At 36.3% G+C, this 16,693-nt stretch overlaps 2 protein-coding genes across 2 annotated transcripts in view; both read left to right on the forward strand.

The window, feature by feature from the left end:
• map3k15 (mitogen-activated protein kinase kinase kinase 15) overlaps positions 1-6,729 on the forward strand; it is a 40,437-nt gene extending 33,708 nt beyond the window's left edge. The window contains 1 exon segment of the mRNA XM_055151008.1: positions 3,433-6,729. Within this exon segment, the coding sequence (XP_055006983.1) occupies positions 3,433-3,517 (85 nt within the window). The 3' untranslated portion in view covers positions 3,518-6,729.
• Positions 6,730-10,842: 4,113 nt separating this feature from the next.
• Positions 10,843-16,178, forward strand: LOC129408187 (C-type lectin domain family 4 member M-like). The gene is made up of 13 exons (XM_055151251.1): positions 10,843-10,996; positions 11,697-11,786; positions 11,884-11,934; positions 12,526-12,588; positions 12,663-12,725; positions 13,516-13,578; positions 14,007-14,069; positions 14,144-14,206; positions 14,688-14,750; positions 15,068-15,136; positions 15,231-15,361; positions 15,438-15,538; positions 15,869-16,178. The coding sequence occupies exons 1-13, from the start codon at positions 10,843-10,845 to the stop codon at positions 16,002-16,004; spliced, it is 1,110 nt and encodes a 369-aa protein (XP_055007226.1). The 3' UTR covers positions 16,005-16,178.
• The last annotated feature ends 515 nt before the right edge of the window (positions 16,179-16,693 follow it).

Consider the following 16,693-nt stretch of genomic DNA (forward strand, 5'->3'; position numbering starts at 1 on the left):
CCCTTTGCACATGCACAATAGGTAAAGGAGCCCTCCCCAAACCTCGCTAAAGATCTGGATGATGGCTCCCTAATGTTTTAAAAATGGGTCAAATGCAAACAACAAATTTCCCAATCAGTCCCATAAAGTAGACCTTTAACATTATGCTTACTAAATATTAAAGGTTAAGTTTAAGGTACACTGCAATGTCCCCATAGCGAATTTTGATGCATTTAACCAATTCTTCACTTCCTTAGATTCAGTTAGCTGGAGGATATATTTAACCCCTTTATGCCGACTTTCACAAATATGCAACAACCCGTTTGGATCAAGATATAAGCCGAAATAGCGACTGCATTCCCCCAATTCCAGTTAGTGCACCTTTTTAGGAACATTTGACAAGCACTTGTTTCTTGTTGTCACAAATTTGTAACATACCCAAATTTAATTATTATAATTTTTTGTCAAATGAATAATCTCAATTTAATTAATGATCTACTTAAAGGCAAAAAAAAAAACACACACACTTGTGAGCTTTAAACCATGTTATAATGCTGTTACTTCCTCAAAAACATACCTGAAATTGTTTTGTTTCATTCATGCATGTTTTAGATGCATTATTAGGCCGTCCACTAGCCTGATTCAGTAGCCGGTTTCACTTCGTAGAAACCATCTGACCTCATAGCATTATAATTAGTTCGCTCGATGGTAGGCGAGTACTTTTTATCATTTAACCAATCGCTCCTATTTGGTTGTGACGTATGTAATGCGCCGCTAACGGGGCTAACTGGTATATTAAGCTTTTCCCACATCCTGTAGGAAGAAGGGCAATAACGTCTTTCCCCTTGATAAAATTCACCAACATTTTCTTTGTTCTGGCTTTAAATCCTCGATCTTGGGAATTGTTGCCAACACAGAATATATGGCTCTTCATTGATTGGCTGGTGCTTGAATTTGCATGTCCAGGGTTTCTGCAAACCGTTTATTGTATTCTGATTCCTGACCTAGTCGCTGGAGAGAAATGAAATTGAACGGAGGCACTAGGTGGTGCCAGCCTGGCAATCTGTCCACATTCCAAAAGCTCAAAATGCTCTGTTCTACCTTGTGATGTCATGTAGTGGTAGTTTTATAAGTTAACATTTTACCTTTTGTTCAGTAGAGATCGGCAATTCCAAATGTTACTAGTGGTATGGAGTATTACCTGTATTACCTGTTTTACCATATGACATCACAAAGTGTAAGGAGTGTTTTCAGTTTGAGAGAAAAAATCTGCCTAAATATGTAGGGTTTGTGTGTTAAACATGAATGAAACAAAACACATCTCCAGGTCTGTTTTTGACAAGGAAACAACATTACAACATAGTTGACAAAATAGCATAATACGGGCTCTTTATCCTGTGATGCAAGTTTTGGGTTAATGGTCAGACACGGGAATAACACGCAAACGCTGCATGCACGGAAAGGCCCAGGGATCAAACCAGGAATGTTCTTGCTGTGAAGCATGAAAGCTAACTACTTAACCTTCGTGCTGCCAAGGACATAAAGTACACCTGTCAATAATGGGACTTTCCTTGTGTAAACCACTGACGCAAATGTCGCTAACAAGTTTGCTTCAAGTTGCCTAATTGCCCGTTTTAAGTGTTTGCAATTGAGTCTTTTATCTTGCAGCAGCATTCAACTGTGTCAAAAAAAACCCCACTGCTTTATGACATTGCAAATATGTAGTGTAAAGTGTATGATTATTGTGTCATGTGTTTCAGAATGATTGACAGAATTACTTTATTTAAACTCAACTAAAACTAAATATTATAGCTTTTTAATGGTGAATACTCCTCAAAATGTCGCCTACAAACAGGAAGCTGGTTTTCCATAAATGATTTTCATGAATGATGACTTTTCTACTGATGCAGAAAAACTCACAAACTTCATGACTAAAGCTGACAAATAGTTAAATCAGGAATTTCCAGTTTGTTGTTTGATAATATGCACAGATAACATGTCACGCATTTTGTCTTCTATTGTTTGTGTACTTTCTGGCTAAACAGATTTATTGAGCTGTGCATAGTGCGTGACAGGAGTTTATTCTCTGCACGTATCTCTTTTAATGCAAATTTTAGTTTGTTTATGTTCACTCAAAGCAAAAAGTTTAGTTTAGTTAAGATAAAATGACTGACCCCTGTGAGCTTTAGGCCGTGGTTATAATGTTTTCTCATCAAACCAAAATATCTGGACTTGTGTTTTGTTTCATTCACACATGTTCAACGCACAAACCCTACAAATTTAGGCTGAGTTCTGTTCCTTGTTTTGATGTCATGTGGCAATACAAGAAGTGCTCCACTGTGTTTTTAAACTCCATACACCTTCACTAGAATCATTTGAATGATTTCAGCTCTAGAATTGCCAATCTCTACTGAACATAAGGTAAAAGGAGCTGTTAACTTGAAAACTACAGCTTTGTGACATCACAAGGTGGAACAGAGCATTTTTAGTTTTGGAGATGTAGACAAGGTATTTTTCGGACAATAAGGCGTACTTAAAATCCTTTAATTTTCTCAAAAATCAACAGTGCACCTTATGTATTAATTCTGGCTGTGTTTACTGACCTCAAACCAATTTTATGTGGTACACAGCGCTCAAAAATCTGTCAAAATGTTTTAGTACGACTTTGGTAAACTACGAAGCCGCACCGCTTGATGGATTGTCAGAACATTATGGCTACTGTAGTCAGGAGCCTCGCCGAGTAAGTCCGACAGAAGCTGACCGCATCAGCGCACAAGGAGCGAGCAGTTATTTTCAGCACTTACAGTTTATGCAAATTAGCCATGTGGTTTTAAGTTTCATTTCTGTAAAACGTAAACAAATGTGCTCAAAGCTGCATTAAACACATTATTACTCAATGTATATTTGAGTCCGCCTCCTAGGAAATAAAAAAAAAAAACACTTAAATTATCCCCCCACATTCACATTGATAATACACATTCACCAAGACAGGGAGGGAACGCCGGGCGAATTACGCCACGATCTGCCAATGGATCGTGGATGCCTGGGCTAAGGGATCAGTCTCAAGTGTCGTCCATTTGTTTCGCTTAATGCGCCTTATAATCCAGTGGGCCTTATGTATGAAAATAGACGAGAGAATTCAACATTATTGATATTGCACCTTATAATCTGGTGTGCCTTATAGTCCGAAAAATACGGTACTAAAAATGCAGGATTACTCAAACATGTGTGAATGAAACAAAACTCCAGGTATGTTTTTGAGGAGGTAATGACATTATAACATGGCTCAAAGCTCACAAGAGTCAATTTTGCGTAATATAGGACCTTTAAGTACCTTTCACTTATTTAGATACAACTTTTAAAATATAATTCCTATTCTGTAAACCACTTTGAATTACTTTGTTTATGAATTGTGGAATACATAATGCAAATACACTTGTCTGTCTTGCTCAGGGGCGGAGTTCTTTGTCGTATTTGGAGGGCGATCCAGCGGCACAGAGAGAGGCAGAGGCTGAAGAGCCCCAAGAAAGATGCATGATGGGAAAAAAATGGACCCTTCAAAAACACGCACACGTCCACACACTGCCAGCTGAGCATTATTTACCTTACTCTAGTTTATTGGTAGTTTATGGTCTGTTTTTCTTTTCTTAGCATTTCTATGTAAAATCTGTAAAGTGGCCTGGTTAGCTGAACTACTTTCTCATTGTGTTCTAGCCAGAGGTTTCAGGCTGATGCAAAATCTACACCGTTGCCATAGCGATTAATAATTCAAAACTAAACATTACATCTCCTCAAAATGGTACCTGTATCAAGTGGAAGTTTTTTCCAGTTCTGTTTTATTTACAATTTGTCCTACTTTAAAAATTATACACCACCAAAATTATTAATAGTTATGAAATAGATAAAAAAAATTGGAAAAATACATTAAAAAAAAGAAAGAAAGAAAAGAAAAAGTTCCCATTCCAAGAAAAATTTAGAAAAATACAACCTTCCTAAATAAAAATAAATAAATAAATATAGGTGCATTTCTGAGTGTATGTTATGTGTCAATATGAAATTACATTAAAGGTGCATAATGTAACTTTTCTGGTGTAGGGTTCGTCAAATGCTTATCTCCATGGTGATGTTCTTGCTTCAATCAGTCAATTCAATTAAATTTTTTCCACAATTTTAAATTATAATCTCACAAGGCACACATTTATAAATATATATAAATATCAGCTTTTTCAGGTAAATGTCACAGTATGGTATTAAACCTTTCTATCTACAGGTTACAGGTCAGATCTGTGGAGAGGCGATGCCGCTCACAGTCAGAATGCCTGTCTTTTTTAGGTGTTTCTGAGCCATGAGACCATCTGTAATTTAATAAATGTAAAGTAGAGATATTTAATGTCATACTGTGGGACATATCCAAAGAAACAAGCAGGTAATGGGGTCCTAACCAAAAAGTTACATAGTGCACCTTTAAAATAAACCAATACCAGACAACTCCCGTAGATTCCAATTGAAAGCTGACCAGTTAACCAGGCAACATGTCTGAGTGCCTTCACTGATCTCTCCTCTGCATCGAACAGATTAGACCAAAAGAGTTTAAGTCCAGGCACAACATGTTTTTTTTCTATTTCTGTTTGTGAAGGAAAAAAATTGTGTTATATTTTGTATTGTTATCGTGCTTTTATGAGGTTGACTGCACACACAGAACGTAGTGAGTGTAGCGTTCAGCTCCAGTTAAATGAAGCTCACCAGGCCAGCAGGTATAAAAGCGAGGGCCTGTTTACATGAGAACGCTTAAAAACGACAAAATATTTTATCAGAAGTGCCTTTTGTTTAAACGGTGACAGCATTTTTGGAGCTTAAAAATGCAAAAATCTGAAACCACCCTCCAGACTGGAAAAGTCGAATACACTCCGCCGTAGCGTTTACGTCTACACTGCCCAAGATGCAAAACTCTGTTCAGATCTGCGCGTTTATGCGTTTACGTCACATACATACAGTACACAGAAACAAACAGGTCGGATGGCATGCATACTCAATCGAATTCCCCACACTTTTGCGTCTCCGTATGCACGCAGATTTCCTCCCAAAAACGCTCATCTAAACACGGAATAAAAAGTGAAGACGTGACGCCACTTTTGCATATTTTGTTCAGACCGTCATCATATAAACATATCCTAAATTTGGAGCAGAGCAAATTAGGAATAGGACTGTATTTACTCACAGAATAGCAAAAATCACCAGGATCACGAACATATGAACATTTTAAGACCAAAGTGATGAGGCTGACAGCAGCAGTTAGAGAAAAGGAAACTTCTCACTTATTTGGAACCAAGCGGCATGTTAGCTGTGTCCATTTATATATACAGTCTATGATTGCACTTGAGCAATGTATCTCCAAAAAAATATTCTGTCATTTATTCAATATTCTTTTGCACAACATCAGTCAATTTCTGTATGTGGGCAGATCAGTCTTAGCGTGATTCATCAGCCGGTTTTACTTCGTGGAAACCGTATGACCTCACAGCATTAGGGTTTGTTCGCTTGACGGTAGGCAGGTACTTTTTTTCATTTCACCAATCGCTGCTATTTAGTCGTGAAGTTAACGGGGGCTAACTGGTATATTAAGCTTTTCTCAAATCCCATAGGAAGAAGGACAATAACGTCTTTCCCCTTGATAAAATTCACCAAACATTCTCTTCGTTACGGCTTTAAATCCTCGATCTCGGGAATCGTTGCCAACGCAAAATATATGGCTCTTCACTGACTGGCTGGTGCCTGAACTCACAGCGTTTTGTGAATCATCTAGTGTATTCTGATTCCTCACCTAGTTGCTGGAGAGAAGTGAAACTGAGCAGAAGAACTGGGTGGCCACCAGCCTGGCTAGATCGATCTATCACTATTACTCAAAATATCATAGTATCACTGTTATGAAAAGTACTATCACTATTGCATACTTATACTTGACCTAATAATCCAGACTAATTTACGTTATGTTCGTTATGTTTGTTTATGATATAAAACTACACTAGGCTAATGTTACACTCACTATGAAATATATTCAATTTCTATCAGCCACCACATGTACTTTTGACAAATACATAAAAACTGTGGTTATTATTTAAAATATATATATTGCTTTAATTGGAAATCTAACTTCTATTTTAAAAAGTGCAGTAATATGATGAGGGGCAAAACAGGCTCCAACAACAACAATGGAGCACTTCCTGTATTACCACATGACAGTGTATTTTCAGTTTGAGAAAAGAATTCAGCCCAAATATGCAGGGTTTGTTGTGTTACACATGTGTGAATGAGACAAAACACAACTCCTGGTATGTTTGTGATGAGGAACATAGATCAGAAAATAGATTAATCTAGGCCCTTTCACTTTTAATGTTTTCTAATAGCTATAGTCTTTATCTTATTGCCCAAAATGGTTTTATATGAATTATGGTGTTATCTTTGCCTTGTCAAACATTCAAAAAAGTCTATCTTCCTTCAACAATTATGAATACAGAACTTTCCATTTCTATTTTCAGCTCTTTGTGCCTTCCTGGATAAACATGCAATCCTTAAAACTGCCTTGTTTGCATCTTATTTATTTATAATTATGTAAATGTGCTTATGCTACCAAAATCTTTCCTTAATCGTTTAAATGTTCACTTTTTTCTATTCAAATTGTTTATGTTAAAATGTGCCTTGTGCTTCAATGAATGCTTAAGAAGTGCAATAAATATTAAAGTTACTCACCGACACTTGTTTACAGTTGTTTTTTTTTTTGCCAGACCTGTCTCATAATTACTTTATAACTAATATTTTTAATTTTATTTAATTTTAATTTAAGTCACCATTTTTTTCATGGTTTGGGTGGTCTTGTGACTTATACTCCGGTGTGACTTATATATTAAATTTTCACATTGACAGCCGCGAGAGGCTCTAGTCTTGTGTGTCAATATCTGCTGCTCCTATTACCCTGTACCACTGTCACTTCACTCTACTGCACGTGTGTCCTGCAGAAAAAGTCTCTGTCCTGCTGCAAGTAGCGAAAAATGCAGCCAAAGACAATAATTGAGCAACAGAAAGAAAGTTTGGAGTGAGCGAGAAACTTGTGAGGGACTGGCCGTAAAGTGGGGATGGAGAACACAGCTTCACGGTAAGTGGGAGGGTGTACCGTGTAATTTTCCTGGAAGTCACTGGATGGATCGACAAAGCCTGGACTTCAATGACAACCGAGACCATCCTGCCGGGTTCAGAAAAGCCAGAATAATTCTAACTGGAACTGATGCTGAGTCTGACGACAGATACACAGAAGAGGAAGCGGCGATCTGTTTACCGCCGGAGGTCGCAGAGTTGCTCAAAAGTGACACAAAAAGTGTGACTTATTTTTTGGCTGGTGCGACTTCTACTACAGAGCGACTTATAGTCCGAAAAATGCAGTATGTTGTAACTTGGTCTCCATGAAGATAGAAAGGTTTAATGCCATACTGTGAAACATTCTAGACAAAGCAATAACATATCCATGAAGAAAAGCATTTCACAAACCCTCCACCAGAAAAGTTTCACAGTGCACCCTTAAGTATAGGCACAATGTGTGTATATTATGAAAGATAAGATAGAGACACTTTTACAATATAATTTTATCTTTTTTTAGCTGTGAACCCTCAGCTGCCAGTGTTTGGAAGTAACTGAATACATGTACTGAGAATACATACTCAGAATAATAATTTTGAGTACCTGTACTCCTAGAGTGACCAGATTTTCTAAATCAAAAACTGGGACATCTCTGTTTTTTGGTGGTTGGTAATAATAAAATTGTGAAACGAGTGCATAATGTAGGAAAACTGATCTGCAGAGACCATTCATAATGAACATGAGTCAGTATAGTCACATTTTCTTTGTGTTTTGGTCATTTTTAAGCAGCTTTTCTGTATTTTACCTAAACAAATGACAGTTTAAGTCTCTCTTTACTGTTGGCAGGGATTAGATTGGTCAAAAATAGGGACACCTGAGACATTTCTTGTATGAAACTATGACAAATCAATGGTTTTGGAATAAATCTGCTAAGACAGGGGACACAGGGCTCAAAACTGGGACTGTCCTGGGGAAATATGGACGTCTGGTCACTCTTATGTATTCCAGTACAGTTATTTTTTTTTTCATTTGGTTATTTTCAGAATATAATACATTTTCTAAAATCAAAAGAATTCATGGCAGTAAAATAATCACACAATGTAGGCTTCAAACTGCAAAATATGAGAGATAAAAATAGAAAACACTGCTCTTGTGGTGAATACAAGTGTGGGTTTTTTTTCTTCTTTGAACAGTTATAAATAAACACATAACAAACAGTAAAACACACATAAAGCTGAGAATACAATACGTTACATAACACATTTTAATGCAGGTATTCAGTATTCTGTAATTAAATACATTTTCAGTTGCACACCTAAAGCTATTTTTGGATCACTTTCAGATGAGGCAACACCTGAAGTCACATGAGGTTCAGTACCAGACAGGCAGGTTGTAACACACTGAAATGAGGAAGTAATATATTATGAGTACACAGTTTTTACACCACATTAAGTCACTTTTCTGGGGCAGAGTTCACCACAAGCACATCTCTACGAACATGACATGATGTTCCACAGTGTATCATTAATCTTCCTTGTATTTATTTAGTTACTGGTAGTTTTATTGCTCAAAAATACATAGAAAATACACATTCTTGCTGTGAGTGAGGTCGCCTCTCAGTCACAGCTTTCGTGCCCAAACAAAGGTGCATTATGCAACTTTTATATAGTATGAAAGTTCCATACTATGGCTTTAAAGGTCTTATATTACGCAAAATGAACTGTTGTGAACTTTAAGCCTTTTTATAAAGTTGTTACCTCCTCAAAAACATGCCTGAGTTTTGTTTCATTCATGTTTGAGTAATGATTTATTATTAGTCTGACTATATCTGCAATGCTCAGAATGCTCTGTTCCACCTTGTGATGTCATGAAGCAGTGTTTTTCAAGTTAACAGCTGCCTTTTACCTTAAATTCAGTAGATATAGGCAATTCCAGGTCTGAAATTATCCGAATAATTCTAGTGAAGGTGTATGGAGTTTAAAAACACAGTGGAGCTCTTCCTGTATTACTACATGACATCACAAGGTGGAACAGAGTGCTTTCTGGTTGAGAACTCAGCCTAAATATGCAGGGTTTGTGTGTTAAACATGTGTGAATGAAACAAAACATAGCACAATATGGGACCTTTAAACTACGGTTTATCAATCTCTATGGAGGCAAGTAGTTGATGTAACCAGGCCAAGTTACAGGTCAGATCTGTGAAAAGGTGGGCCCGCTCACAGTAAGAATGAATGTGTAGCAACATCTATAATAATACTAGCATAATGCCATACAGTGGAGCATTCTCTAGGCAGTATCTATATGGATGGCCAAAGAGTTATAATTATTATTTATTATGCCTTTGTTGGTGTTTTTTACTCAGTTATTTAGAGCAAAATTGTCTTTAACATTGTCTTTTTTTTTGCTAAGAAATTCTCTGTGAAGCCATCGGGCATGCTGTATAAGATTTTGGACAGCACAGATACTATATTTCATCTACATTGTTAACTGTATATGTTTTTTGTTTGTTAAATTGCTGTAATTTTGTCCCATGTGTGTTCCAACATTTGGTGATAAGCAGCAGTCTTAAAGGCCTAGTGAGTTTCATCTGATGATTCATCCTCTGTTTTGTGCGAGTGGTGATCAAGGCTTTAAGTGGATTATGGGTGATTTCTGTCCAACTGTGATAAAGTTCTGCAATATTTGATTTAGTTTTCAGACTGGTGCAGACCTCTACTGCTGTCTGATGAGAAGCTGTAGCCTTTGTTCAGGCTTAAGGAAATGAGCAACACATATTCTAACATTTTAAAACACACTATGTCAATGTAGTGTCACGGTACTTAAAGGTGCATTGTGTAACTTTTCTGGTGGGGGGATCCCTCAAATGCCTTTCTCCATGGAGATGTTAATAAAAAGTTTCACATGGAATTAGACCTTTGTATCTTCATGGAGACCATGTTACAGGTCAGATCTGTGTAGAGGCGACCCCGCTCAAAGCCAGAATGCCTGATTTTCTAGATATTTCGGAGCAATAAAACCACATGTAATTGAATAAATGTAAGGTAGAGCTGCTTAATGTCATACTGTCATAATGTGTTAATGTCATTCCAGGCAGAGCAACGATAAATCCATCGAAACAAGCAGGTGATGAACCCCAACCAAAAAGTTACACGGTGCACCTTTAAACTCGATTTCGATACTAATTAATTCACTCAGTGCAAAATGCAACATTTTTAGTAATAGAATGTAAATTTCACATGAGGTCTTATACTTAAACTGCTCAGGAAAGCTCAATACTTCAACAACATAAACACAGAAAAACAGAACGGTCACCAAATCGCAAGATGTTGTAAAGTGGTAAAAAATAAAGATAAAAATAAAGTTGTTAAACGGCTACACCTGCTTTTTCACAGTCACTTAAATGACAGTAAATATTAAAGGGGAAGTTACAGCTACTATAGGTTATCTGTTTTCTGTGGTCTATAATGTATAGAAGTAAACATTATTAAAACTGAATGGATTTTAATATGGTAATGTGTATAAATGTGCACTAAAAAACTAAAAGCTTTATGAAAACAAAAATAAGCATATGATGTGCAACAGGTTCACTATAAAGTGCAAATGCGTGATCACAGTTTTTAAACACTCCCAGAATTGGAGGTTCCCTTTCTGATAACTGCACGACCAAAAAAAACCAAAAAACAGGTATCAGACTCCTTAAAACAAGAAAGTCTCTGTGAAGCTGCAGATCAAATGATGGACATTTACGAAAACACACTGGAGTGTGTCCAAAAGGACAAAAGATCACTTAGAACCACATTCAGACAAACCAGAGGATCCATTGAAACCACTGATCAAGAGGAGGAGGCGGGATCCTGGATAAAGGGGAACACAGATGCTGCAGACACAGGTCAGAGTCAAATCAACTTATTTTATTAACAGAACTGTATGTAGCCTGCACTCTTAAAGTTTTTAAAACAGGCACTACAATCATAGCTGAACATGGTTTGCCAGTACCTAAACCTACAGAAAGAAGAGACATACAAGTTTTTCTTATTACAAGTTTATGACTGTGCATCATGTGACAGTTTAGAGGCTGCAGGAGCTGGGGTTTGGGCGGTGAAGAGTCAGATCAGAGGTTTTTTAGGTTTAAATCAATTATATTTCTCGAACTAGCAACCCAAAATGAGAGTGGCATGTGAGGCTCAATTTGCTTTATGATTGGATTATTTGAGAACCAAAACATCCATAGCATCAACTTTTAGTAATTAAGAATACATCAGTAAAAGCTCTTTTTGATTTTAAAATGTTCTGTGGACCCAGATGGTTCATGTTTATGGAATTGAAAATCAAAATCTGACATATGGTCCCTTAAATGTGCACTATGTAACCTTTTGGTGGGGTCCATTACCGGCTTGTTTTTATGGAGATGTCATTGCTTTGACTGGAATGTTCCACAGTATGACATTAAACAGCTCTACCTTACATTTATTCAATGACAGGTGGTTTTATTGCTCAAAAATAAACAGGTATTCTGACTGTGAGTGAGGTCGCCTCTCCACAGATCTGACCTTTAACATTAGATTTACAAAGCTGAGTTTCTTCAACAGGAGGAAGAGTGATGAAACTGGTCATACTCGGCTTCGGAGTCTTGTGCATCCTACAAGCTTCTCTCAATGTCGCCCTACGTCTCGGTCAATGTGAGCACTTTTTATGTGTTAGAGCAAAGATTTCCATAAATATTCCAAATTATTTTGGTAACTGAAGATAATTAAAGTTTTATGATGTCCACTCTAGCCTGCATAAACCTGTCTGAAGAGATAAATGAACAGCAGAAAATCTATTCAAGTGAGTAAAATGTACAAAGGGGATATTTTTGATTTTGTTTTTGTAACTTTTGACTCCTACAAAATAAAATAACACAAACATACAAATTTACACAATGCAGATCAGTGGTTCCCAACCTTTTTTGTCTCGATTACCTCTAACAGTTTGTCTCACACATTAAGTACCTGTTTTACCATTTAATGGTGTTTCTTTAGTGATGATACATTGGGTTACTAGTGATTTTAACTATTATGTTTCCTAAATGGTTCCAGCCATGGTCATCTGGACACTTTGTTGTAGTCAAGACATTTCAAGATATTTCCAAAACGTCTTGATCACAAAAACAGTGTCCATATGATCTCATTGAAACTGTCCATACACTGAACCAGGCCTGGACAAATGAAGGATTACACTATTATATTTTCTTGTTTTAAGAAAACAAATTCCAAAATGATCCTACAAAAGTGTAGTACAGTGAACATTTTACATTCAAATACCATTCACTGCCACCTTGCGCGCAGGTCCTCACGCCTCTGGTTGGGAAACACTGATGTTGATGATGCATTTTGATTTCTTATAATTAATGAAAGTACATGTTGCCAATTTTGGCAGTCCTTAACATGAGTCACCACAACCTGTCTGAAGAAAGAGATGAGCTACACAAAATGTATTCAAGTGAGTACAACTGAATTACATACATGTTTAAATCTTTATGCATGTGTAGGTCTAATAATTATGCTTTTTCACAGTCCTAATGGCCGAAAAAAAAAATCTGCTAGAAGAGAAAGAGGAACTACAGACCATAAATTCCTGTAAGTAGAAACTGTGAAAAAATGTGGAATTGACTCTTTGGCACTTTGCATTGTTTGGAACTTGGAACTGGTATGAACAGCTCTACCACAGCTGCCATTAGAGCTAATAATGCCTGTAAAAAAGCTGTGACTCCTAAAAACTAAACACTAAACACCTAAACTCCGCCCACAATCACAAATAAGTTGCTAAATTGGGCAGCACCTGGAGGCTTAAAGGGGCAGGGTCTGGAGGACAGTGTTATTGCTCTAGCAGGTATCCAAGATTCAAAATCTGCCCCATCTATAATGAGAAACAACTGGCTTTAATATCAGGGAAGTTCTGCGTGATGTCATGTAGTACTCAGAAACTAGAAGCAGCACACACTCAGTTTTTGATACAAAGCTGCAAATGTACATAGTTTGCATTAAAATTATAAAAAAAAAATAAAAATAATTAAGTGTTTAGCTCCACTTTACTTGCACAGCGAAAGATGTTTAGCACCTTTAGGATGGAGGGTTTTTGAAATCTATGAAAAGTTTGCCCAATATATATACATGTTGATTTCTTACACTTAATGAAATAGATGTTTTTTGACAGTCCTTAACATGTCTCATGTGTTACGTATTTTATGTAATAATATAAGACAAACTCAGCAGTAATATGAGTTATGTTATTAGTGTTTAAAATCATCACTATGAATCACCGTACACATGCACAATAGTAGAAATCATCTGTGTATAATATTTTCTAAGTAAAGAACTAGAGACAAATTTGATTAAAAATGAATGAATATATGTGGATGTCTCTCAGTCCTTAACACCAGTCACCAAAACCTGTCTGAAGAAAGAGATGAGCTGCAGAGACTATATTCAGGTAAGTAAAATGTGTGCACTCATTAATAGTGTGTTTGTCCAAGGAATTATTTTAACTGTGCAGAATTAACTTAGTAAATTAACTGGAAACATTTTTAACACATGGCAGCAATAGGTTTCCATATTTCTGTGATACAGATCTTGGTTCTCAAATTAATTGGTGATTGGATGTTTTATCCCCAGTACTGTGCAGGTTCATTAGATTTTGACAGTCCTTAACATGTGCCATGTGTTACGTGAGTAATATATGTAATAATATAAGAAAACCTCAGCAGTAATATGAGTTATGTTATTAGTGTTTAAAAACATCACCATTAATCACCATATACATGCACAAGAGTAGAAATCATCAATGCATAATATGTTTTAAGTGAGGACCTAGAGAAAAGTTTGATTAAAAATGAATGAATATATGTGGATGTCTCTCAGTCCTTAACATGAGTCACCACAACCTGTCTGAAGAAAGAGATGAGCTACAGAAAATGTATTCAAGTGAGTACAATTGAATTACATACATATTTAAATCTTTACGCATGTGTAGGTCTAATAATTATGCTTTTTCACAGTCCTAATGGCTGAAAAAAAAAGTCTGCTAGAAGAGAAAGATGAACTACAGACCATAAATTCCTGTAAGTAGAAACTGTGAAAAAATGTGTAATTGACTCTTTGGCACTTTGCATTGTTTGTAACTTGGAACTGGTATGAACAGCTCTACCACAGCTGCCATTAGAGCTAATAATGCCTGTAAAAAAGCTGTGACTCCTAAAAACTAAAAACTAGCGAAAGATGTTTAGCACCTTTAGGATGGAGGGTTTTTGAAATCTATGAAAAGTTTGCCCAATATATATACATGTTGATTTCTTACACTTAATGAAATAGATGTTTTTTGACAGTCCTTAACATGTCTCATGTGTTACGTGAGTAATTTATGTAATAATATAAGACAAATTCAGCAGTAATATGAGTGATGTTATTAGTGTTTAAAATCATCACTATGAATCACCGTACACATGCACAATAGTAGAAATCATCTGTGTATAATATTTTCTAAGTAAAGAACTAGAGACAAATTTGATTAAAAAAGAATGAATATATGTGGATGTCTCTCAGTCCTTAACACCAGTCACCAAAACCTGTCTGAAGAAAGAGATGAGCTGCAGAGACTATATTCAGGTAAGTAAAATGTGTGCACTCATTAATAGTGTGTTTGTCCAAGGAATTATTTTAACATGTGCAGAATTAACTTAGTAAATTAACTGGAAACATTTTTAACACATGGCAGCAATAGGTTTCCATATTTCTGTGATACAGATCTTGGTTCTCGTATTAATTGGTGATTGGATGTTTTATCCCCAGTACTGTGCATGTTCATTGGATTTTTAAAAATTGTATTTATTTATTGTTTTAAACTCATAATTGAGTACAATACATTTCTTCTCATCATTAAGGATAAAAACACAATAATATAACAAGTACCACTTCTTTACAAGCTCTTCAAGCAAGATACAATAACGTGGATGAAGAAAAAAATAAGATCCTTGCCAAACTGCAAAAATTAAGTATGTAGCCTACACAACATAGATTTTTTATTGTATTTATTTATTTATTTTTGTAATATAGTTAACTCTTGTGTGCTATTTTAATGCATTTTAGACAATAACTGGTTATACTTCAGTGGAAGCTTCTATCATTGTTCAGACAATAAGCGTTCTTGGGAGGACAGCAGGTCTTTCTGTCAGGAACAAGGTGGAGATCTCGTTGTCATCAACAATGAAGAGGAGCAGGTTTGTTCTACAGTTTATGGCAAACACTGTTGGTTACTTGAGAAAAAAGGTAAAGTTTGTTTTGAAATTTTGGCAGAATTTTCTTAGAGTATATGGAGGACGCAGATGGATCGGACTGAGTGATCGTCAGACTGAAGGAGTTTGGAAATGGGTGGATGGATCTTCACTCACATTAAGGTTTGTATACCCAGGGCTGGATCTGGGCAGAGGCACCCAGGGAGTCACACAGGGCGCTTCTATGTCACAAACATAAACAGGTGATGAACTAATAAGTCTATAGATTCAACAGATAGTGCAACACATTTCAGATGAATTCTTAGAAGCAACAGGACGTGAGGTCTGGACAGAAATATCATATTTTAGACTATTTATTACTGCAGGTGGAGGCAGAGCAGGCACCATCAGAAATCCCACCTAGGGCACCAAAAGAGCTAGAGTTGGCCCTGTGCATACTGTCCTTTTCTGTTTAGTTTCTGTTTAATGGTTTGTTTGTCTTTTTCATTTTAGTTCTTGGCTGTCAGGGGAACCAAATGATGGAAATGGTAATGAAGACTGCGGTGAAATCTTAATGCGTGATAATGGCGACTGGAAATTGAATGATCTGTCCTGTAATAATGAACAGAGTTGTATATGTGAAATGTAATGCCCTTAAACATCACATTTTTTAATTTTTTTGTGTAATTTGCTGTAAGGCCTGCATATACCCAATGCATTTGATTTAAATAAGTTTCATTTGTCAGCTTTCAAGATTGTTCAATATTCATAGCCAAAAGATAAGAGTCAATTTGCAATGTACACATCACAAATCAAACAAATCAAAAAAAAAAAAAAAAAAAGAATGCATTTTGTCGATTCTTTTGGACATATAAGTCTTAATGTATATTTGTTTTTGCACATGTTTTCCAATTTATTTCTAAACTGCAAATGGTAAATAAACTAATAAAACTGTTGTACATGGTAGTATTTTGAGTCTCTTACCCCTTCGGTGGTCCCTGTTATGACGTGCAGACCATCGTAAGTCGACTTGATGTACATTCCCTTAAAAAGACAAGCATAAAGATATTACTGCACATGTTCAGAGTGGCCCATTAGACCTTTTCTCATGCAAATCTCAAAGCTCTTGTTTACCCTTGTTTTGCCCCTGTTCATTTTAATAGCCTATATAAATGCATGGCTTTTACAGCACACTGAAGAAGTCCATTGAATTAATTTCTGGATGGGAGAGCACAGACTTCGAGCGCGTACTGTGTGGCCAGATTGTAATAGCTCTGTGAGATTTTTATGGAAATGTGTCTTGATAAAAAGCAGTATGCATGCGGTGTATCAAAGTGG

The sequence above is a fragment of the Boleophthalmus pectinirostris genome, unplaced genomic scaffold (assembly GCF_026225935.1).
Source record: "Boleophthalmus pectinirostris isolate CB_2022bp ecotype Guang Dong unplaced genomic scaffold, ASM2622593v1 HiC_scaffold_15, whole genome shotgun sequence".
In the NCBI taxonomy this organism is placed as follows: domain Eukaryota; kingdom Metazoa; phylum Chordata; class Actinopteri; order Gobiiformes; family Gobiidae; genus Boleophthalmus; species Boleophthalmus pectinirostris.